This window comes from Melospiza melodia, chromosome 16, assembly GCF_035770615.1.
Source record: "Melospiza melodia melodia isolate bMelMel2 chromosome 16, bMelMel2.pri, whole genome shotgun sequence".
Lineage (NCBI taxonomy): Eukaryota > Metazoa > Chordata > Aves > Passeriformes > Passerellidae > Melospiza > Melospiza melodia.
The window spans coordinates 1,010,151-1,032,481 of NC_086209.1; the positions used below are offsets into that span (position 1 = coordinate 1,010,151).

At 54.4% G+C, this 22,331-nt stretch overlaps 1 protein-coding gene across 2 annotated transcripts; it reads right to left on the reverse strand.

Annotated features, from left to right (window-relative positions):
- Positions 1 to 267: 267 nt before the first annotated feature.
- PHKA1 (phosphorylase kinase regulatory subunit alpha 1) lies at positions 268 to 20,878 on the reverse strand. Of its 2 annotated transcripts, XM_063170182.1 has the most exons (33): positions 20,718 to 20,878; positions 20,456 to 20,614; positions 19,928 to 19,975; positions 19,292 to 19,460; positions 18,844 to 18,926; positions 18,588 to 18,668; positions 18,080 to 18,178; positions 17,829 to 17,975; positions 17,453 to 17,506; positions 15,889 to 16,011; positions 15,683 to 15,778; positions 14,830 to 14,937; positions 14,558 to 14,636; positions 13,978 to 14,112; positions 12,832 to 12,941; positions 12,053 to 12,197; positions 11,043 to 11,121; positions 10,545 to 10,624; positions 8,565 to 8,741; positions 8,077 to 8,171; positions 7,769 to 7,908; positions 7,484 to 7,640; positions 7,244 to 7,323; positions 6,966 to 7,044; positions 6,750 to 6,879; positions 6,272 to 6,373; positions 5,752 to 5,867; positions 5,405 to 5,443; positions 4,645 to 4,689; positions 4,218 to 4,388; positions 3,647 to 3,700; positions 3,309 to 3,509; positions 268 to 3,058 (listed from the first exon to the last, which is right to left on the reverse strand). In XM_063170182.1, the coding sequence occupies exons 1-33, from the start codon at positions 20,793 to 20,795 to the stop codon at positions 2,885 to 2,887; spliced, it is 3,633 nt and encodes a 1,210-aa protein (XP_063026252.1). In that variant the 5' UTR covers positions 20,796 to 20,878; the 3' UTR covers positions 268 to 2,884. The 2 variants fall into 2 exon arrangements, with proteins under 2 accessions (XP_063026252.1, XP_063026253.1); XM_063170183.1 differs by lacking the exons at positions 4,645 to 4,689; positions 5,405 to 5,443.
- Between the last annotated feature and the right edge of the window lie 1,453 nt (positions 20,879 to 22,331).

Genomic DNA, 22,331 nt, shown 5'->3' on the forward strand with positions numbered 1-22,331 from the left:
GGGTGTTAACGTCTTAGAAATGGGTCTTAATGTTTCTACCCACTTCAAGCCACAGGTTTGTTACAAAACGCAGACAGTTTGATTCCTGAAACAGACAAATGGGTCCACACGAGCCTGAGTTTCTGAACTTTGGGGGAAAAAGACAGGCTCGAGGGGAGAATATGTGGTAGACCGTTTGGGAAGGCTGTACCTTCCCAGTATCTCAGCAGATGGGCTAAGAAGGAGGGCAACAAGCACCTGGGAGTTTAAGATAACAGGAAGCTGCACTTTCTGAAACCTAGAGAGAGCATATCCCACAGGCTGATGTCCCAGTGGACTCTCTCCCTTTATTTGAATAAAGTTGCAGGACTCCTCTGTCTCCTTTATGGACATTGGCTTTTCATAGCATGATCTTCCCTACAACCACATGTACAGAAGAGCTTCTGCCCCAAGAGACCACCTGGCTTTGAGGCCAAACCAACCTGGACATCAAAAAACACAGGCAGGCACAGAGGAAAACATCTGGCTTCGGAGCCAGCCATATCCACAGTGGAGTGGCCGACTTTTGCCTGGCAGCCACTCCTGCACTCACAGCCAGCCCAGGGTGCACCACAGGCTACATGGGCTGAGAGTGGCGCATGACACGGGCACTGTCACCCTGCCAGCTCGAGAGAAAAGTACAGCTGCTGTCCATCACCCTCTCAGAAGGAGCTCAGGCTGTGACATCTACCTGGCAGAATCCACATCTTCTGTGCTTCCTAGAGTGGATGTGGCTCCTCAGACAGAGCTCCCATGAAACCACACAGCCATCCAAGCCTCTGGGTGCAGGGACTGCCAGAGCCTTTCACTGGGAAGCAAGGCAGTGGTGAGAACAACTGTGTTCAGTGTGGCCAAGATCTGCCCACCCTCGGGGCTCAGCTATGAGAGGATGTAGAAAGATTAAGGGGCATAAGGGAGTCTGAGAAAGACTCGTAGAACCAGGCTCTGCCCTGCCTGACAGGGGAACAGCCACCCCAGAATACACAGGTTCAAGGGGATCCTGTATGCTCCCTTGCCAGGTGAAAGCAGTAACTTAAAAGGAGTGGGTGGAGGCAAACCCCCTTCTTGCCCACCTTGCTTCCCCACATGCCTCTGTACAGCAGGTATGAATCTCTCCTGTGGAAGGCCAGGCAATGGATGATCGGATGTTAGTCCATCTACACCAGAGGTGTTGCCATGGCTGTGATACCCCCAGACCATGTCCACCTCTACAAGAAAGATGGGTTACAGTTGTAGGTGACTCCTTTCTGAGGGTCCAATGTGCCACACAGACAGTCCTCTTAGGGAAGTCTGCTGCCTTCCTGGGGCCCAGGTTAAGCACAGCACTAGGACACTTCCCAGCCAGGTTCAGCTTCAGACTGTTATCCACTGCTGCTCTTCCATGTGGGTGGCAATGAAACTGCAACACACAGTCCAAGGGCAATCAAAGGAGACTTCAGGGCCTGGGGATGGTTTCTGGAACAGAGTTTCTTTCCTCTGTCCTTCCAGTTGTGATCAGTGACATTGAAAGAGATGGACTCAGTCTGCTGAATATATGGCTTGGTGGCCGATGTCACTGCCACAATTTCAGGTTTTTTAATGCTTTTTCTAACAAAGCATGCTGCGGTTAGATGGGATCAACCTTTCCCAAAGGGAAAGAGGATCTTTGCTCAGAGCTTTGCTCACAGACAGCTGTAAACCAGTCTTGGAGGAGGACATAGATGATATCAGGCTGGCCTGTGACAAGCCGTGGGACATTGCAAGGTCAGGGGGTGCAAGTGAGAGTTCTTGGCCTGTTGCTCAACATGCTGAGTGTACTGGAGCACACCTGAAGTCTTAGGGAGGTGAACTAGGGAGCCAAAAGGGAACCCCACTTCCTAAAACCACTTTCTGGCATGTATGCCTGATCCTCATTAGTCCAACTGCACCATCCTGAGTGGGGGCTGACCTGCATGGTAGATTAGAGCAGGGATCTGCTATGTCCCCATCCTTCTCTGTGCCCGGCTGTGGGAGATGGAGCAGAAGCCAGAGATGAGCATTAAAAGCATGGTTTTGATTGCAGAGCTAACACTGAGTAGCCAGCTCAGAGCTGCTACACAGGGCATGAGAACTCAGGAATCTGTCACTTGGCCACTAGAACCACTGCCAGGGATAGAGTAGATGGCACATAAGGGCTGTCACTGGCATGTCCCAGCTAGCCAGAAGCCCTGTACTAGCAGCTTGGAGGTAAAAGGGATCCTGGCTACCATAACCTCCCCAGCTCTGCACACAGGACACCCAGCAGGGGATGATGGGCTGCCTGCTACCAAGCAGCACAGCTGTGGCTGGGCTGGACCATATTGATTTTGGATGTGCTGGGAGAAAGGCTCAGGCACCATCCCCTATTCCTCTAGCAAAACTTTTCCATCGGCAGCAGGAAGAGCAAGAGCCTCAGCCTGCACTAGCATAAATCCTGCAGATTTGGAATAATAAGCAGCACAGAAGAGGTTAAAAACTGCAAACCTGTTAGAGACAGGGAGAGTTTGAGCTGGTCAGAGAGCATTGTAATGCCGAGCACAAGAGTCTGGTCAGGGGAACCCTTTCCAACTCCCTCAAACAGAGGTCTTTCCAGGGATGATGAATCAGGAGGAGTCATGCAGACAGAACCTTCTAACACAAGCACGCTTCAAAGCTCAGCCTTTCCTTTGCTCTGCAGGCCACACAGGCACAGGTCAGCTTAGGACACATGCCTCCTGTGGAGTTCCTCAGAGGGCTGCTCACCCACCAAGAGGCCAGGGCTAGGAGGAGAGATGCAGACTGCCTTGCAAACTAACCTAGTGTTCATCTTTACAAGCTGTATGAAACAACCATCCCAGAGCACCCGCAACCCAGTGAGGAGCTGCAAGAGCTACTGCATGGAGCAGCCATCTGTGGGCAGAAAGTCGTACACATACAAGGCCACCGACTTGGACAGGTAGGTCATGGTGCCAAACCGGCCGCTTGGTGCACTGTCATACAGCAGGCTGCAGATGCCTGTCGAAGGATCCCTCTCCAGCATGTGCTCATCAGCACCCAGGGCTTTCTGGATTTTGGACAGAGAAGCAGAGAGACATCATTAGGAAAAAGGGCAATCCCATTATCAGCTTCCATCCCAAGTATTTTCTGTTGCACTCAGTGTGACACAATGATGATGAGGAGTGGGAGGAAGACACTATTGCTTTGCTGTGCCCCATGAACACAACAGGGAAAACACGCAGGGCTCTCCAAGTGGGTGAGCCCTCCACAGGTATGGGGAATGTAGCCAGCAGCCCTGGGTGAGGCCTGGCCCCTACCTGCTCCTCATAGAAGAGGTCATTTGCTATGTGCAAGATCTTTTCCACAGCTATGATGCCACCAATGGTGTGCACCTCCATGTCCACCAGCATGGTGAGCACTAAGATAGCTTCCACCAGCAGCTGCCTGTACTCTGGCTGGGGCACACGGTTGAGGACAGATTCCACATGCACAGCAAACTTCATTTCCCCTGGGGTCATCTGTGAGAAGGTAGAAAGAAGTGTACCTAAAGCACTGTATCACCTGCTGAACTCCTGAGTTATGCTGGGCAATCACCCACGGTAACCAGCACACAGCAACCCATGTGCCCCATCCCCCATTCACATGAACCTCCTACCTCTCTGGTTGTTGAGGAGGGAAGAACAAAGCCCTCCACGGAGAGACCATGGCACTGCAGAACAAGAAGGAGAGATCATGGTTATGGCTTGGAGAAGCATCATGCTAAGATACATAGGTCCAGCCCACGAATTTGCTCCCACTTGAGCACTGGGGCATGCTGCCCATACACCTCAGCGCCGCCTCCTGACTCCATATAGCATCACTCCTTTGCCATCAGTTCAGCATCAGCCAGAGCCCCCTGCATGGGGCTCTGCTTCCTGGCTCACCATGCTGAGGATCAGCTGTGCCCAGATCACCTTCAGCTGTGGCTCCAGCCATGCATTTGTCTGCTTGATGCATGAAGCACCTGAGCAGTTCCCCTCTGCAAGGTACAGGCTGAGGCACGTCCTACAAGACTACAAGGCAAGTGCACGTCTTCTACAGCTTTCCAAGGTCAGCTGCAGGCCTTGTCCCTGAAGCATATATCTACACAACATCAGGGACCAGCCCCGAGTGCCTAAGTCCCCTTGGCAAGGCTGGTGCCTGCGACCAGAGGCTCACATGCATGGAGAGGCACCAGTCTAACTCACCTTCTGCAGGACCTTCCAGACCTTCTGGTAGAAGCCCACAGGGACACGGTTAAGGGCCCCATCCAGCCGGCGCCTCCGCTGCCACTGGCCCTGCCGGCTGTCCGTAGTGCCCTGGTCTTCTAGCACCCTTGAAAAGGAGTCCTTGCCCAGCAGCTCTGTGTGTCCAGCAGACTGGGCAGACAAAACAAGAACCACAGAGACTGCTGCAAAGTTAAATATCCCACAGGAATGCAGCCTGCTGCTGCTGCTCAAGAGTTTGTTGTTTGAAGTTCTCCAGCCTCATTCCCAAGACAGAGCTGCTACCCCCTGCCCCCAGCAAAGCCCACCTTACAGCCCCAGCTCCCTGTAGCATCCCCCAGAGCACAGCTCCTTCCTGCAACCACAAACAAGACAGACCCCATGTGTGCAGCCAACAAACATAAGTTACCAGAGAGGACCTGAGGGTGGTGTCTCCGGACTGCAAACTGAGGGGCTGAAGGAGAAAGGGAGAGACGGAAATGAGACCATGCCAGAGCAGGGCAGCAGTCACAGCAAACAGAGCAGCAGCAGCACAGATCACGGTCAGGGGCCAGGGCTGGCTGGAGACAGAGGGAGTTTTGAAAGGAAAGCTGCAGAGGGCTGCACATGCCAGAGCCACAGCAGCAGTGGGTTTGCACTGGCCTGCACACAGGAATAGGACTGCTACTGCTCTGCTGGCTTGCTCGTATGGGCAGGGATTTAGTCTTGAGCAGACAGAAGGACCAGTAGGAAGGTCACTGCCCACAGACAACCCTGTGTGATGTCAGGTTTCACACTGCAGCAAGTTGGCCCTAGCTGCTGGCATCAGCCTGGCCCCAGCAAGCTCTGTCCTCTGTCTCTTTGATGACAAGACATGTTCTAGAGCTCAGGACTCCTCCTGGACATAGGCACAAGAGGAGGTCATTGACATTTGTAGCTGACCACAGGCCTCCTTCCCCAGAGAAGAAATAGCTGGGGAAGCTGCAGGCAGGACCCAGTGAACTGTCCAGCAGAGTCACTGCTGGTCATGGCACTGGCAGCATCAAGCCATCCTGCTCAGCAGATTTTGTGGGTATAATGGAATGTATTTGTAGCTGAGGGAACCTTATTGACTTGTGCATGCAGGGAAGCTGCCCTGGTGCATGGCATGAGGGGCAAAAGCTGAGGCTGCAGGACCAGGGAGGCTTCACCTTACTCCCAGGCAGAGATTGCCTACGTTTATCCAGTTGCTGCAAGAGAACAAAATGAAAGTTCTGCTGTTGGAAGATGCCCACCAAGATGCTGGCCACACCTGAGACACCACATGGTCCTCCTCACCCCTGCACCTTCTCAAGCACCCCTGTGCTCCCACTGAATTGCCAGAGCAACCCCTACCCACTACCAGATTCACCCCAACTTTCCCCTCAGGACAGAACTGCAGACAAAATTAGCTCCTGGAAGCATCTGTGTCTCCCACTCTTCCATCAGCTCTGTCTGGTTTGTAGCTGGTTTTCACCCACAAGACCTGTCGTGAGTGGCCTGCACCACCTGCCCTCACCTGTTTGATTTCACTTTTCAGCCTGACGAGGCCAGTGCGCTCAGGCCTGGTGGTCCCGACAGCTTCCATGTCACAGATGGAGACAGCAGTGGTGAGTGACGAGTCCACTGAACGCACTGGTGGGGAAGAGAGGTCTAGAGTGGGCAACATTGCTCAAGGCATGGCCATCCCTCGTCCCTCATTGCTGCCCGGGCACCGGGACCTCTGCATGACCTTGCCCTCAAACATGATAGCATCACAGATCCATGAGCACAGTACAGAACTGCTTCAATTTAGATCCAACCAGGTCAAGTGTCAAACTAAGCAAAACTCAAATAGCCACGAGATTCGGGACTGATCCCAGAAATCACTCAGCCTCATTCCTTATGAAAGGCAGAACTTCCTGCTGGACCCCTCCAGTACTGAAGCATCTGTGCTGAACATGGGGGAGAACAGGGACAGCGCTCAAAGGTAGGAACACGTAGATCTGGCCATGCTGTGCACTCAGCTTTGCCCTGAGATGCTCTCTGCTGCAACTCACCACTCCTTTCCACCCCAAACTCCTTGCCAGAAAGGATGTGGTAGAGGAGACTCTTCATGTCTGATGGGCTGAGATTCATCAGGTTCTCCGTGGCTTCTCCAGCTGGAAAGAAGAGAACTGTGATTTTGTAGCCTATCTCACAGTCCTCCTAGGACATTTCTACCCTGCATGCCATTCTGTGACCAGGGGGAGCACTGGTACAGGAGCTCATCTGGCAAGGACATACACTAGGCTCCTGATGTTGCCTATAAAATGGAATCTTCCCATGGCCAGCCCAACACATGCTGGGATGGAGACTGCAGTGCAATCACTTGTTTGTACTGCTCAAGAACATGTCCAGCTGCAGACACTGGCACTTCCATGCAGGGTCTTGTCTTAGCCTGAGCTGCCCACTTTTAACAGTACTACTTTCTGGCTGACAGAGCCCTAAGCATCACAGCACCTACCCCAGCAAGGGTGTTGTCTCTGCCACATGTACCTGAACAACACAGGGAGTGTGCCAGCTCTGTTGCCATCACCTGGATGATGAGCCCAATGCGGATGCGGAACATCTCAGCAAACAGTGCAGGCTGTGTGCGTATGTACATGGCTAAGTACACCATGATCTCCTAGAGGGACAAAGGCAGATCACCTCACTGCTGCTCACCAGGGCAGATAGCCAGCTTTAGGCTCCCCTGACACCCCAGCCCCTCACCTGGGTAAGGATAGACACACTGAGGTTCTTCTCACTGGCTTCATCAATAAGGTGAACAAGTTCCTCATAGGGGATCGGGCTGGGGTGTGGACAAACAGCAGAGCAGGTGAGAGGCAGCAGAGCAAACTTTGCATACCCCCAGTCTGTACAGCCCCAAGAGAAGAGATATAGGCTGGGGACAGCCGCCCAGGACCACTCCTGCCCATGGACCCCAGAGCAGCAGGCTCACATCCAGACCCAGCCCAGCATGCTTCGGGAGAGAGAGGTGCCACACTCACGTGGAGATTGTCTTCTCACGTGGCTCTGGGGGCAGCCCCACTGTCAAGTGTTTCTGGTGAGACAGGAGGTCAGTACAGGCCTGGGGACAGAAAGGCAGCTGCTGTCAACAGCTGAGGGTTTGGGGGCTCAGCACAAGGCAGAGGGAGACAGAGCTGATGCAGCCATGGTTCTCCTGCTCACTCTGCTGCCTCCTCCCTGACAGACCTCAACCTGTTAGAGGCTGGCTGTACAGCTGTTACCTCATCCAGAGCTTCAACTTTCTTCTTGAGGATACCAGAGATGTAGCGAATCAGGGCCCACTGGCGTGTCTCCCCCACCCGCACATACAACTCAGTGAGGAGCTCCTTGATGGTGGGGCCAGGCTCACTATCAAGCCCTGTGTGCCACTCGGGTCCCCTGTGAAGATGAAGGAGGTGCTGCGTTATGTCCAGCAATTTGTCTGTCGCAGCTCCCTGGCAAGCCCCCTGGGCTGTGCCAAACTCCTCTATGCACAGTGAGCCCTCAGGACACAGAGATCATCCTACTTGAGGATGTGGAGCATGTAAAGGATGTCTGCTTGTTCCTGCAGTGTGGGGCAGATGCGCAGCTGGTCCACCAGTGCCTTGCAGTCCACATTTCCGTCCTCATCACGTGGCAAGTTCATCTCTGCATAGAGCGCGTGGCTCTGGAGGAAGGGAGACCTGTGCTGATGATTAGCATTACCAGCACCCTGCACCAAATGGACCCATGCATATTCTCCCTCATCAAACAACAGGACTTCCCCTTGCAATCCTGCAAGGACACTCTGGCTATAGCTGAAAGGATAGCTCAGTCTGGGAGAGACAGAACTCACCTTGCCATCCAAGTCATGCTGGTGGAGTGAACTCAGAAGCTTAACTGACTGCTGCGATGCCTGGAAGATCCTGCTGGGGACATACATCCCAACATCTAAAAAAAACCCCACAGGTTGGCAGAGACACATCTAGCCCCAGTCACCACTACGGTGCCTCAAACTACCTCAGACACTGACACTGCTCCCCACCCAGTCCTTGCAGAGAAGTTGGCTATGGGAGAAGGAGCCCCTGTCCACCCATTCAGAGGAACACCGCAGGGAGCTGCCATCCTTTATTGAGTTTTCATGGGGCTGCCCAGGCACCAACTCCAAGACAGTCCATGGCCAGGACTAACATGATCAACATAAAGCGCCTCTGCCCAGGTGAAGGCTTAGCTTCTCTGCAACCCACGGGAACCCTAGCATCATACAGCTGTGAGAGCTCCCAAAGCACTTCAACCTCACCCCTGGGCTCAAGGGAAGATGTGGAGGGTGTTGGAGTTACTCACTCTGGACATGCAGGTCCTTGGCCTTGGATGCCAGGGACATGAGGTCACGGGTGGTGTGGACAGCAGCCCTGAAGCGGCTCAGCCCTCCCCGCTGGGTGGTCGGAGGCAGGTTTGACTGCGGAGTCGTGCGCTGCAGCAGGTGATCCAGATACTGAGCAACCTCATCGTCGGTGTCCTCTGGAAGGGAAAGCAGCAGAGCAGGAGTTCAGCCACTTTGAGTCATAGCACCAAAGGCCCAGAGAGCTCCCACCTGTAAGAGAAAGCTTTGCTGGCTGCACAAAGTGACAATGTAGGGCCAGTGCTGGCAGCCAGGTAGACTAATGGACAGTGCCAGCAGCCAGACACACAAAGCACCCCTGTTCCTGCATGACTCCTGCCTAGGACACTGCCTGCCCTAAACTGGGGCTCTCTCCATGTCCCACGTTGACAAAGGAAGCAACAGCATGTTGCTGCAGCATGTCTCTGATCCAAGCCTGTGCAAGGACAGGAACGTCCCACTCAAACCCTGCAGGAAAACCCTCACACTCCTTCTCTCCAGGGAAGAAGTGGAGAGGTACAGCCAGAGGCAGCTTGTCCAAGCAGAGACCACTTACAAGCACCCAAGCACAGCAAGGGCATCTTCCAAGTAGGACTCCAGCAAGGGAGCAAGGCAAGGTGGGTTTGCAACAGTTATTTGTAAGTTGGAGTTACAGGAAGAGTTATGGTTCCTGCCTTGCTCTTTGCCCAGCTTCAAGCAGCTCCCAACACCACATCAGGATCACCAGAGGCACCATGCACTAACAGCAACATGGAAGATGGTGCTCAGAGGCCAGGTCTCTGCTCAGTCAGGAGATAAAAGTGAGGGGATGCCCCTGGGGGGGAACTGCCCCAGATAAAACACAGATGTCAATGCACTAACAGTGGGCCAGGGCAAAGTTATGCTGCTCTCCAACTGGCAAGCTCAGAGATGTGTTGGGCCCAGGAGACAAGCTGCTGACTGCACCTGAAGCAGCATGGCATCCCCTTTCCACCCCTCAACAGCATGGCTTGTGACAGTGCCTGAAGGCTAGGCTGGAAAAGTCCTCTAAGCACCACCCTTGAGAACATTAACCTGGCTGCAGCATCTGACCACAGGAAATCTAAAATTTAGCATCTTTGAGATGTTGTTGAAAGGCCAGGCAGATCCTCGCGCTGGAGCTGGGAGGCAAAGCAGACACCTTGGACAAACCCTGATGCAGCCTGTAAGGAGGCTGCGATGAAGTGAGAGAAGGGCAAGAAAAATGAGCATTCAGAGTCCCAGCAGTGCATTCACTGGCTGCAGGAGCTGCAGAGGTAAAACAGATAGTGGGAAGGCTGATGATGACCAGTGCTAGGTCACACAGGAGATGTCCGGAGGCCTGCTTGAAAGGGGAACAGCAAAACTTGCACCCTGCATGGTCCCAGCACAAGGTGGGGGTCCCTTATGCTGTGATGGGCCAAAGCATTCTCAGGTACTCTCTATACAGCAGTGAGGCTTCAATTTGGCACTCACGGGAGTAGCTCTGCCAAGGGGAGTGGCAAAGGCTTTGGGAAAAAACAGAGATTAATTAGGTGGCTCTTCCCCACCACCTTGGTCAATGTGCTATCACCTTCTGCACTGCCATTTATGCATCAAAGACCCTCAGACACATCTCCCAAGCTGAGGCAGGCTGCCAATCCTTTATCTCTTCTCCACACAGCATCTTATGAAGGTCAGAGCTGCTCATTCCAGACAAGGTTGACAGAGAGCCAGATGGGAACATGGTGAAAACCCAAGCACATGAATAACACAGCGGTGTATGCTGGCAGGGAGGTTGGGTGTTATGGTTGTAAGAGTGAGTTAGGCATTTGCCACCCCACAGCAGTGACTGGCCTGTTTTCCCTTACCATCCTCTGCTATCTGCAAGCCATGCAGCCACTCCTAGGTGTCTAGCTTCTCAAAGCTGTCACTGCTGAGCCTGTAACTCATGGCAAAGACCTTACCCTCTGGCCCAGGGTCCATAAAGCTGAGGTGCGTTCGGCATGATGTTGTCAGGAACTCCGACAATTTACCAGTCTGAATTCTGGGCAAGAGACAGGAAGGTCACATGGAGAGGAAAGGGGAGGTGATACCCTTGGCTTTACCTCCTGGCTCCTGCCCTTTGATGGGGAGAGACATGTTCACCAGGAGCATTCACACACTGGTGTCTACTTTAGCTGCTTGCAACTCTTTCAGCTGTGGGTAGGCATGGAAGGGGTGCCCAAAAGCTATTAGAGAAATCCTGTAGCCATGGATTTGATGACATGAAGAGCCATGTCCTCTCTTTCATCTCCTCTGTTGGGACTGTAGCCCTAGGGAACGCTGATAGCCTAGCACACCCCAGTGTATCTTCCCCAGCTTGCTCCCCTACACCCTATGCTCTGCCCAGCAGGTATCCTCATAACCAGGCTCTTGGAGGCCATGAGCCCTCTCCCTACTGCACTGCAGGAAGCTGCACTCACCTTGCACCACCAAAATACCCATCCTGCAGCTTCTGAAGCATTGCCAGCACCGTGGGATGCACACTGCTGCTGGTTTCATCTGTGTGGAAGATGCACAGGCAGTCAGGCCCTCATGCTCAAACTCACCCCCAGAATGTAACCCAGGACTAGGTGAGCATTCAGACACCCAAGGCACCATGGCCAGACCCTTACTCTGGGGTATGTGGTCAGGCTGTGGTACCAAAAGCACCACCCAAAAAGGGAAATTCTGGACTGTCCAGGCTGGATTCAAGGAAAACCATGCCAGGATGCACTCCAGGCTCCACGGATTTCACCCTTGGCTGAAGCAGACAGTACCAGACAGCAGCCCCTAACAGCCCCCTGCTCTGTCTCTGCCTTTCACATAATGAAGCAGAGGAGTGGGCTGCTGTCGAGGTCAGGAGACACCACAGCAAAAGGCACAGAAATTAAGGGGATTTTAAACACACAAGGAGAGACAGAAAGGCCTTAGAGCAGAACAAAGTCACTTTCCTACACCGGGCTCATAGGGAACCTGTGAGCTGCTGCAGGCAAGCCAATTCTACTCTGTGCCTTTGCTCCTTCTGGTTTACTGTTTTCCCCTCTCTGTTGACTAGGAAAGCCTTTAGCAGGTGCTCAGTCTTAGGGAAGAGTCAAGACACAGAAAGAGCACCAAGAACACTTCTACAGAGAAATTGTGGTTTTGGTCTTGCTCCCAAAAGGCCTTTCCACAAGCCTATTTGCCTGGAGCCTGGATACGTCAATGCCAGCAAACAGCCCTTGAGCTGCAGGTACTAGTGCCTGACAGACAACCCTGTTAGCTGCCAGGCCAGCTGCCCACTCAACATGGCTCCTCTGAGCAGTAAGCTCTGCACAGGACACTACTGGCAGCTGCAGCCTCACCATGTCCCTGTTATTGAGATGGTCACATATTTGCCCACCCCCTTCCTCCTGCAGAGCCATTTCCCAGGGCTGCTCTAAGCAAATGCCTTGTCACACTGGAGCATCTATACCGAGCATGGTGTGGGAGATGGGGAAGGTGATGGTTGGTCGCCCAGTCATCCTCCACCGGCTGCACAGGTAGGAGAGGTCTGTCCTCAGCATCTCCACAATCATCTTGTTGTCAAGAGCCAGGTAGAACTGCTGCTGGTCTATGAACTGTGAGGACAGCAAGAGACATGATCAGCCCTACATGTAGTCATTAGGTCCTTATGGTGCCACCTATGTCTTCCCACAGGCACACAGTCAAGCTAGCCATGCTGTGCCCCCAGAGGGCACCTGCCTTTGCACTAACAGCTCATCCCTTACTTGGCATCAGCTAGTACAGCCCAGCAAGGGACCCTCAAACCCCAGGGCAGCTACTGGCCACTAACAACTAGGGGGACATAACTAACACCATAGCTCAGCAGCAGCAGCAGCATCCAGCACCACACAGTGAGTCCATGTTGTGCCTGTTTCAAGTGAATATGCACTCCCCATAGTGCTAGGTTTGGATTACTGCTTGTTCCCTGGACACACGTCCCTGGCCTGCCATCAGCATCTTCCTGGTGTTCTCGTCAGGGTGAGCAGGGATTTTCATCCAATACTGATCATTAAAAGGCTCAAGCTGTCCCAACATCCACACAGCCAGGACCACCAACTGTGCTGCCTCATGCTACAGAGTTGGACTACTCCACACTGCCAGGCTGTTTAGAGAGTGTATCTTAGAACGAGTACCCAGCCATTGAAGAAATTTTCTGCCCAGTTTCACATCACAGAATAGCTAGGAATGAGCCTCTGCAATGTCACTCACCTGTGGGGTAAAGGTAAAGATGCTCTTCCTGATTTTGTAGAGCTTGGAGGTCCCAAGGACACCCATATGCCGGTAGGGCCGTCCAGTAAGGCACATCTGCTTGTTGCGGCCTGGGAAGGCAGGGAGAGGAGTTTTTAGTACAAGCCTTCTCATGAAAGGCTGCAGCAGCAAGTAGTGCCAAGCATCTTGTTACCAGCCAGCAGGGAAATGCTGGTTTGAAGTTGGGATATCCCAGAACTGTGTGTCAAGCTGGTACAGTTCTAAGGGACAGTAATTCTGTCCCCAGACCTGCCCAGAGGAGTAGAGACATGGTGAAACAGCGACACACAGCCTGTCCTGACTTCTGCAGTGTCACAGCTTCTGGTCTTCGGGCACGTCCGAAGCAGGAGCAGTGCTAGGGGTGCCCGTCTGCATAGGGCTGGGCCCCCTAAGCTGACAGCTCTATCAGCATTCCAATTGCTCCTGGATGACTCCCAAGGCCCAGGATGGTGCAGCAACAGCATTACCCCTTGCTTGTCAGCTCTGGCAGCTGCCAGGCTGCTCCCCTGCCCATGTCACACTTGGCCTTTTGGTGGCCTAAATTAGCTGCCAAATCAAATCACAGCAGATCAGGTGTCTCCTTTGGCCCAGGCTAAATCTCTGGCTCCTGCAAAACAAACCCCATGCCCAAGGGTCTGCAGCATCAAGGAGCAAGCATGCAGAGGTGAGCACATCCTCCCTTCACACTCAGCCCTGCCCCCCCACCAACAACAGCCATACTGCCTGAGCTCTGGGCCCTTTTTGCCAGGGACAGCCAGAGGACGCTTCCCGGGGTCTGGCTAGCCTCCCCCGTCCAGATCTGAATACAGGAACAGAAGACAACTCCTGCCCACATAAGGTTCAACATCTACCAGTCTCTTGTCTCTTCCTGGGGTGACTGTGCAACTGCAAGCCAAAGCTCTATTCCTGTCACAATCACACTAAACAGCACTGTCTGCCACTTTGTTCCCCTTTGGCATCAGCGGCGTTATCAGGCCTAGAAATGGGCAGCAGAATCCTCATCAGCCAAGCAGAGAGCAGGACATGACTGTCTATGAGCAGGAGTGCCAGGCGTGAGACAGAGCCTTCTGCACCCCATTTGCTGCAGGAGCAGGGAGCCCAGCTCACCCAGCCGGGCATAGATGTGGCTGAGGATGCGAGCAGGCTGCACTCTGATGGGGTAGACGTCGGCCACAGTCTCCACGTTAATGCCTTCCTTCTGCAGGATTGCCTTGATCTCCTCTGTTTCAGCCAGGATACACACTGTGGATGGAAGACAGTCTCAGTGCAACAGAGGCACAAAGGTGTGTGACAACAGTGCCCCATGCCTTTGGGGACACATACAAGGCACCATACCACAGAGAAGAAGCTGTCTGGGGTCCCTTGGGAACCAGTTCCCACTGCAGAAGTCTGCTTTGCTCCTCCTAACACTCTATACACACAAGTCTTCCTCACCAAGTGGCAGGAAGACAATTTTCAACCTCTCTGCAGAGGAGGCTGCAGCAGATGATAGTTTTGTGGGTCAACACGGGATGAAATGGAAGGACTTGCACCCCATCTTCCACCTGCCTTGCAAGGGCTGAGACTGGGCTGTATTGGCAGCAACCCATCAAGCAGAGTTACCCCAGAGGCACCTCTGAATTCTGCCCAGCCAGAGTCCTCCCCACCTGCCAGACTCAGGGGTTTGGGACTGGTTCCTTTCCCTCACCTTGGACCACCACATCAGGTTTAGGGACAGTCGCGAAACGGCGGTTGAGGGGATCTATTTCACCAGGAGCTAGAAACCCCTGTGGGAAAAAAGGTATAAAGAGATTAACATTTTATGGGTAGGGTAGAATGGACGATGCCTATGGACAACTCACCTTTAAGAGGTCCTGGGGGGTGGAGGTGACAACTTCCCCATGGTGGGTGGCAGCATTTGCACCTTCCCAGCTCAGAGCCTGGTCCCACAGCCCTCCCCAGCACCCAGGGTGACCCTACCTCAGCCATCAGACAACCCAGGATGTAGAGGGACTGTCCCCACATGTGTGGCAGCTTGCCCATGGGTATCCTATCCACAGTGTGTGGATTCCTGTATTCTTCATCCACCTGGGAGACAAGTCAGGAGGTCAAGAAGGGATCTATAGACACAGGATGCTGAAGGAAGCATCCTCACTGCATCTTGAAGTCCAGCAGTTCAAGGCTTAAAACAAGGCCTGACAACAGCATTTGTCACAGAGCCAGGTTACATTCCTCGTCTCTTACTATGACTTCCCCAGGCATCTGTGTCAGACAACAGAGCAGCTGCTCAAGCCATGTTTGGTTTCTCAGCTCAGGCCATCCCACTAGAGCCGGCATGCCCCAGGAGCACCCAGAGATGCTTTCTGATACTGGTGAGGAGCAAATCTCTCCTGGATAACCTGAGCATCAGGAGGCTACTGCTCTTAGCCCAGGCCCACACAAATTCCCTCACCACTGATCTGGAGCTCAGCACCACCTACTCAGCCCAGGTCTGCTTGTCCTGAGCTCTCAGAGCACTCAGTCTCTGAGCAAGCAGATTGTCAGCAAAGAACTCTTGTGTGTGGGAACAAGAAATGCTTTGGGAAAAAAACCCCAATTTTTATCACAGTTTCATAACAGCTCCAAGCCATCCTTTTTATACATGAGGTTTCCATGCACTACGTGTGCCCCTTCACTAACAATTTGGGTTAAAACTTAAAACTTAATTATCTGATAATAAGACCAGGAGTTTCAGCACTGGACTTTCATGATCCTTGTGGGTCCCTTCCAACTCAGAATATCCTGTGATTCTGTAAGACACTCCTGCTTTCCACCATAGCTCAGGTTCACTCACCTTATCTGGTGGGACACTGTAGAGCTCTGGCAGCAGGTGTACCCCATTCTTCCCCTTGATAAGAACCCCTTCAAGGGCTTCCCGGTACTCCTGCACCTGAGAAGAGAGGAGAGGAAATCTGCTGCCAGCTACCTGCTTCCTTCCTCCACACACTGCTCCTGCCAAGGAATTTTTTCCACTAGCCCAGCAGGTCTCACTTCTCTTACCTGCTCCATGTTTCCACTGAAAATCCCATCAATCATCAAGTATGCCCAGAAGAGAGGCCACTCACACTCAATGTTCTCAAACAGCTTCAGCTCAGCAGGTTCATAGTAGAGGCGTTTGGGGTCCTGTAAGTGACATCAAGGCAGGTGGTATGTGACAGGATCCCCTCAAACTGACAGGGCTTCTCCTCCCTGTGAGACCCTAGCCTCAAATGTCCTCCCAGCCCTTATTTGCAGATAGCCAAGGAAGAGCTGAAAAGCAATTTCACCTCCAGCCTCTGTTTTCTCCACTGGACTACCCCCTCCTGAGCCCCCTGCACTGATAATGGAGAGACTTACCCTTTCTGGGGTCTACATCCCCTGTGCCATGCTGGGTCCCCTCTGCCTTGCCTGCTCTGCCTGAGCCTCTCAGCATCTGTCTCCTCCAGCATCATCAACCTGGCCCAGCCAGGTGAGAGGGCTTGGCCTGGTGACACAGGGCCAGAAAGGTTCCTTCATGGCCCTCCTGCCATGTGGTGCCACTGTGAGCCCAACACAAGGGAACCTGTCAGGATGAAGAGCTGCCTGCCCAGAGCCCTCCCACCACATGGCAGGAGGGCTGTGTGGTGTAGTGTTCTGTGTGGTGTAGTGCCCTTTCTTCAACCTTCCCTGCTAACTGCTCTGTCTGCTGCAGAGAAGGGAGAATGTTTGCCTTAGCAGACTGTTCAGGCAGACAGGACAAAAGGAACAGATATCTTCTACCTGGACTCCAGCCATAAGTTTCCAAAATCCCATCTGACTCCAGCTAGATGTATGCCTCTGCAGGCCCTGCTGTCCTTTCCATGCCTCACAGCTCCCCAGAAGTAAGTAATCCACAACTCTGCATGCTGCCAAAGCTCATAAGCACTGGGAACACTGGATTGGAGATGCTGCTCTGGCTCTGGAGGAGAGGCAGCCACACATACTGCCTATTATGGGCAGGTCTGCAGAGGTGCAGCAAAGGAGAAGCATTCAGAAGTACTCAAGACCAAAGGTTACAGGCCCAGCAGCTGGTGATGACTTAAGAGCCTCTAAATATCATTTCCTAGATCAGCAGTTAACAAATGAGACTGCTGCTTACAAAAATTTCCTGTTATCTCTCCCCAAAGCAGCTAACTCTCCACTTGCTCCCAGGGCCATTCTGACAGTACCCAAGCTGACTGCTGGTCTAGGAGAGACAGAATTAGCTTCGTGACCTCCAGAGGTACCTCGCTCAGGGCTGATGCAGCCCTGGAAGAGCCCACCTCAGCAGGGCTCCCATGCTGGGCACTGATCCCACCTTCTACCAGACTAAGAAAGACACACCACCGGGTCTCAGGATACAGGCAAAGCCAGTCTCTGGCCATCTGCTATGGGCGTGGGTGGGACATACCACCTTCCCAATGAGCTCTGGCATTTTGGGAAGTGTTGCCCAGACCCATGACACTGCCTGGGGCTTCTCAGGGCTCCTGTCTTCCCAGTGCTCCCTAACACAGCCTTTGTGCTGCATCCAGGCAGGCTGCTGCTTGGCAGTCAAGTTGTGCCAGGCAGCAGGGCTGAGGAGCCTCACCTCTTTGGGAGTCCTGTATCCATCCCGGAGGAAGCGGCAGCAGCCATAGCGGCCCTGGAAGGGAGGGAAAGATTGGCTGAGCAGAAGGCACAGTGTGAGGCATCTTGTACTTTCAATGCAGAAGCAGGGGCAGGGTGTTTCCTTCAGCCAAACACCCCCTCCCTCACTCATCCAGCACTCAGGTGCCACAATCACAGCCTGGGGCCAGAGCACACAGGGCTGCTTCTTTGCACACCCCTGCCACAGGTCATGGAGACTGGGACAGGACATGCCCCAGCAACTCCCCACAGAACACGTTTTTGGGAAAAAAAGGGCTACAACAGTCTGGACTGCAGCTGTCTCCTGGGAACAGTGAGACAAGGGCAGAGATGCTCACCTGCAGCTTGGTGATAATCTCCTGCTTGGTGATTTCTACCAGCTCGCTGTCCTCCACAGCAAATGCTGGGTAGGAGATGACAGAGAGCACACTGGCATCCACCTCCTTGGATGTGGAGGCCCTGGGCAGCATTGAGTGGAGGATCGACTGGGCAAAGGGGAAGGCAAGGTGGTTAGGCTGTCAGGCTAACACTGCAAACCCAGTAGATCACAGTTCCTCTGGCAACAGTGTCATGGCCAAGGGGGTCTCACCTGGCAGTGCTGCACTTCGTCTGACAGCACCCATATCACTGACTGCGGGCCTCCCTTGGCTCCAAAGAGATCCAGCTCATCCAGTGCCTCCAGGGCAGCCTGCAAGCAGGGTGAGACACAAAGAGACATGTCCTTTACCTTGCTGTTCATTTGTAAGAGCTCTCATTCCATGCTAGTCCCTCTGTGTAAAGCACTGCCCAAATTTAAAGGAATTTGAACCCTGCTGTGGTTGCAGAACATCTCTGGTCAAAATGGGACATCTCCAGACATCAAAAGGGTCCGGGACATTTCTGCCACACACCCCCAATTAACTTTTCACTCCCAGTTCAGGCAAAATCCAGGCTAGAAGGGCACAGTTTTATCCCAGTGCACAAGAAAATAGGTTCCTGGGGAACCTATCACTGCATTGAGCCTCAGCAGTTCAACATGCCCAGCCTGCCCTGTCAAAAAGCAGCTCAGGGCCACTGGTGCTCCTCATCCCACCAGCCAGCATTGCTTCCCAGCTCACCTTGGCCATGCCAACAGAACTGGCATTCAGCTCGGTGATGCCCTGGTTTGTCTTGTCCCCACGCTCCCATATGCCAAAGTCCTGTGAAGCAGGCACTGTTTCAGAACACACCGAGAAAGCCTTTGAATCCCACCCATCCATGGTGCTTCAAGAAGGTGCTGGTGTGGCTCAGGTGGAACCCACAGCTGTTCCTGGACACCAGTGCAGTATCGCCACCATCGGAGCACACCCCTCCTCCCCAGCACATGCTACCCACCGCAGTTTTGTAGGCAGCTTCGATGTAGAACACAAGGTTCTGGATAAAGTTGACTTCATCCAAGCTGTGAACTATGTGAAGGCCTAAAGCAGAGGGAAGAATTCACATTATGCTCCAAGCCCACAGGCATACTCAGAATGGGGCTGCAGTAACCCAGGGACGATTCCACCCCACTGCATGCCTGCCCAACGGGAGCTATGTCCTAGCTGACTCCATCTCCACTCCCACCCCTTACTGGGCTGCACTGGGGCTTCAGACAAACGGGCTTTTGGAGAGACCAACATCAAGGGGCCCAAACCCGCCTCAGGTACTGTGAGCATAAGGAAACAGTGGGGGTCACAGAAGCCATTGCAACAGCTTGGTACCCAGGACACTGCATCCAAACTGAGACTCTGAAGAACCTGAAGAGTAGCATGCTCAAAGCTGCAATGGGAGCCGCCAGCATTACCTGAGGCCGTCATTTGTGCAAGCATGAGGAGGTAGAGGGAGGTAGCATCCATCTGTAGGTGACCCCATTCGTGGTCTCCTACCACGGTGGCACAGGTGTGGGTGTTATATTTGGCATGCAGGCAGTCCCTGGTGCTCTGACTGTACTTGAAGGCCTCTACCTTGTCCACCTTGAGAAGGGCAAAGAGATGCAGGCATTCATTGAACCCTGTCTACAGAGAGAACTGACAGCTCCTGAGCCAAGGGCTGCCCTATGCCATGAGTGGAGCACATGGAGTCACACCTGGCAGGGCAGAAATTCTGCAACCCCTGGGCTGAGCCCCACTGCCACAACTGCACCATGCAGAGAGAAAAGGGTTTACCCCAAATGCCCTCAGGGAGGAGGAGCTGTAGAATCCTGCCAGGCCTCATGACAGGGAGCAGCTGGCAAAGGCTCCACTGACTGCCAGCCCACAACTCAGGAACTTCAATCACACCCATGACAGATGCTCACTCAGAACTTATTTCAAGACTTGCTGGAAGGGAGCCTTCCCTCTGCTCATCAAGGAAGGCTGGGGGAGCTAGGACAACAGCCTCTGTGGTACAGCAGGGCTTTAAGGAGACCACATGACACTCAGAGGTACTCCCCAGCCCCTACCTGTCTCATCATGCACTGGAGCAGCCCCTGCATCAGCTTCACCACGCTCTGCAGGAACAAGGAAAATAGGTTTGTTAATCTCCAGGAGAAGCCCTGACTCAGGATCAGCTGGCCGCTGACCTTTGTGGGGCTCAGTGTCCGTAATCAGAGCCCCTGCTCACATTTTCACAGCCCCTGGGTGACAGCAGAGGGAAGATTTCTTGGTCTGCCAGCAAGGCCAGGTTGCCATGCTGTGCAGGAGGACAGAGGGCATGGCTGCAGGACATGGCTCCCCAGCCCTTGAGAAAACGTCTGTGGCCCCAGATCACCCCAGAGCCAGAGGTCTAGACCCTCTGGTTGGGCTCCAGTGTGGTCTGGGAAGAGCAGGCTCTGACATCCATTCCCACTGCCTCCCGTGTCGGGGGAGAGCCGCGTCCTCGTCCTCACTGCACTGCCCCTGACCCAGCTGTGACCTGTGGCTGACCAGACCGGGGTGACTGCGGTCCCCGAGTGACACCAGCCCCGCCCCCGGCTCCTGCTCCCTCCTACCTGCTCCAGCTCGTAGGCCTTGGCCTTGTCCTCGTCGCGGTCGGCATTCTTGCGGTAGGCCAGGCCAAGACCCCACACCGCCAAGATGCTGTACACGTTGTCCCGGACCCAGGCGTCCTGGTGGTCGGCGCTGGCGGGGAGCAGCCCCGTCACCGCGTCCTGCGGAGGGGACGCACCGTTCACACACAACTCCCTGGCCCAGCGGCCGGCGGGGCGCGCCGGGGCCCCGGGTCTGCTCCCCATTCCCGGGCAGGGTCCGCACCTGGTGGCGGAGGATGGTCTGCTGCACCAGGCGCCCGTAGCCGTCCAGACGTACACCCGAGTTGCTCCGGCTCCTCATGACGGCGGCTACAGGATGGGAACCGGCACCGGCGGGACGGCACGGGTCCTGTCAAAGCCCCGCCCCGCTCCGCCCCGCGGCACCGCCTGCTCGCTGCCGCCGACGGCGCTACCCGAGCACCGCTACAGGCCCTGAGCGGCCGCCCCACCCGCGCCGCCCGGCGCTCCTCGCCGGCGGTGGCTTCGGTCCACGGGGCGCTCAGTGCCGAGTGGGCAGGACCTGAAGGACACGGAGGCCCCGAGGGCGGGGCGGCGGGGGCCTTCGGCGCCCCCTGCCGGGCCAAGGCCGAGCAACGCTGAGCATGGATACGCGGCTGCAAGGACAGACACCCGGACGGACACACGGATAATCACATACACGGACGGACGCGCGGACGCACGGATACCTGTGCCGGTGTGGAACACATACACGGACTGGTGTGTGGTGTGGCGCAGGGACGCAGGATGTGTTCGCGTACTGGTGTGAGACTGTACCGACACACAGGCGGACACACCGATAGGTACGCGTACCAGTGTGCGTCTGTACGGACACGCACACGTAAGCTAGGTGCAGACACAAAGACACGCATGTGGACAGAGGCATGGAGACGTCCATAGGTGTGCACGTGCACGTAGGAGCATGGGCATGCACACACATGCACACTTACAGGTGTGCACTTACACACCTACCTGCACTGGAACACATGCACAGGCAGACTCGTGTGCACACATACCTCCACACGCACACATGTGTACACAGCTATGCTTTGCTTTTCTGTGTGTCCATAGCACACAGAAATACACACACACTTGTGCACCTATGTACGTTCACAGGTGTGCAAACCTGTGGATACCCACAAGTACCCTCACCTATAAGCACACATATGCATAAGCACACAGTCACACTTCCCATGCACATACACAGTCATGCACATGGGCACACACAGGCTTACACTGCATACACCTGCATGCACAGGTGTGGGCAGACACGTGCATCATACAGATGTGCACCCACACAGGTGCACCAGCAGCATTTGGGCACACAGTGGGTTCCTGAAGACCACAGCACGCCTCATCCCGGGGACCCTTTTGGGTAGCTGGGGGCCAAGTGGGTGCTGCATTGGACTCTGCAGCTGTTGGGCGAGAGACAGGACCCCGCAGGTGCCATGTGCCACCCTGAGGCACACATGATCCTGTCATCCATGTAATCTGCCTTTGCACAGCTGGGCAGAGGCAAGAAGGTGCTGAACGTGGGCAGGGTGCATTAGGTTTATTTTCTGTACAGAGCATCTGGAGCAGCCCAGCCACGGCATGGCCCCAGGGAGCTAAGCAGCACAGTCTCCCCCTGGCCCAGCCCACAGGACATACGGCTGCTGGAGAGTCCTGTCCCAGCAGTGAGTGCACACTGTCCCTTGGTCTCTGGGGATTCTAGTGCACAGTGGACATTCCTGGGGATGCTAGTGGCTGTCGGCACTCATACTGTGGTGGGGCACACCCCCAGCCCTGTGGGGCAGAGCAGCCAAGAGCACTATGCCAGGGTGTCCAGAGGGAGAGCATC

Coding starts and splice junctions, on each gene's coding strand:
- PHKA1 (XM_063170182.1), bottom strand. CDS start 20,795: ATGAGGAGCCGGAGCAACTCGGGTGTACGTCTGGACGGCTACGGGCGC. Junction 10,625..11,042: donor GGGTATTTTGGTGGTGCAAG/GTGAGTGCAGCT, acceptor TCTCTTGCCCAG/AATTCAGACTGGTAAATTGT. Junction 8,172..8,564: donor CAAGGACCTGCATGTCCAGA/GTGAGTAACTCC, acceptor GGTTTTTTTTAG/ATGTTGGGATGTATGTCCCC.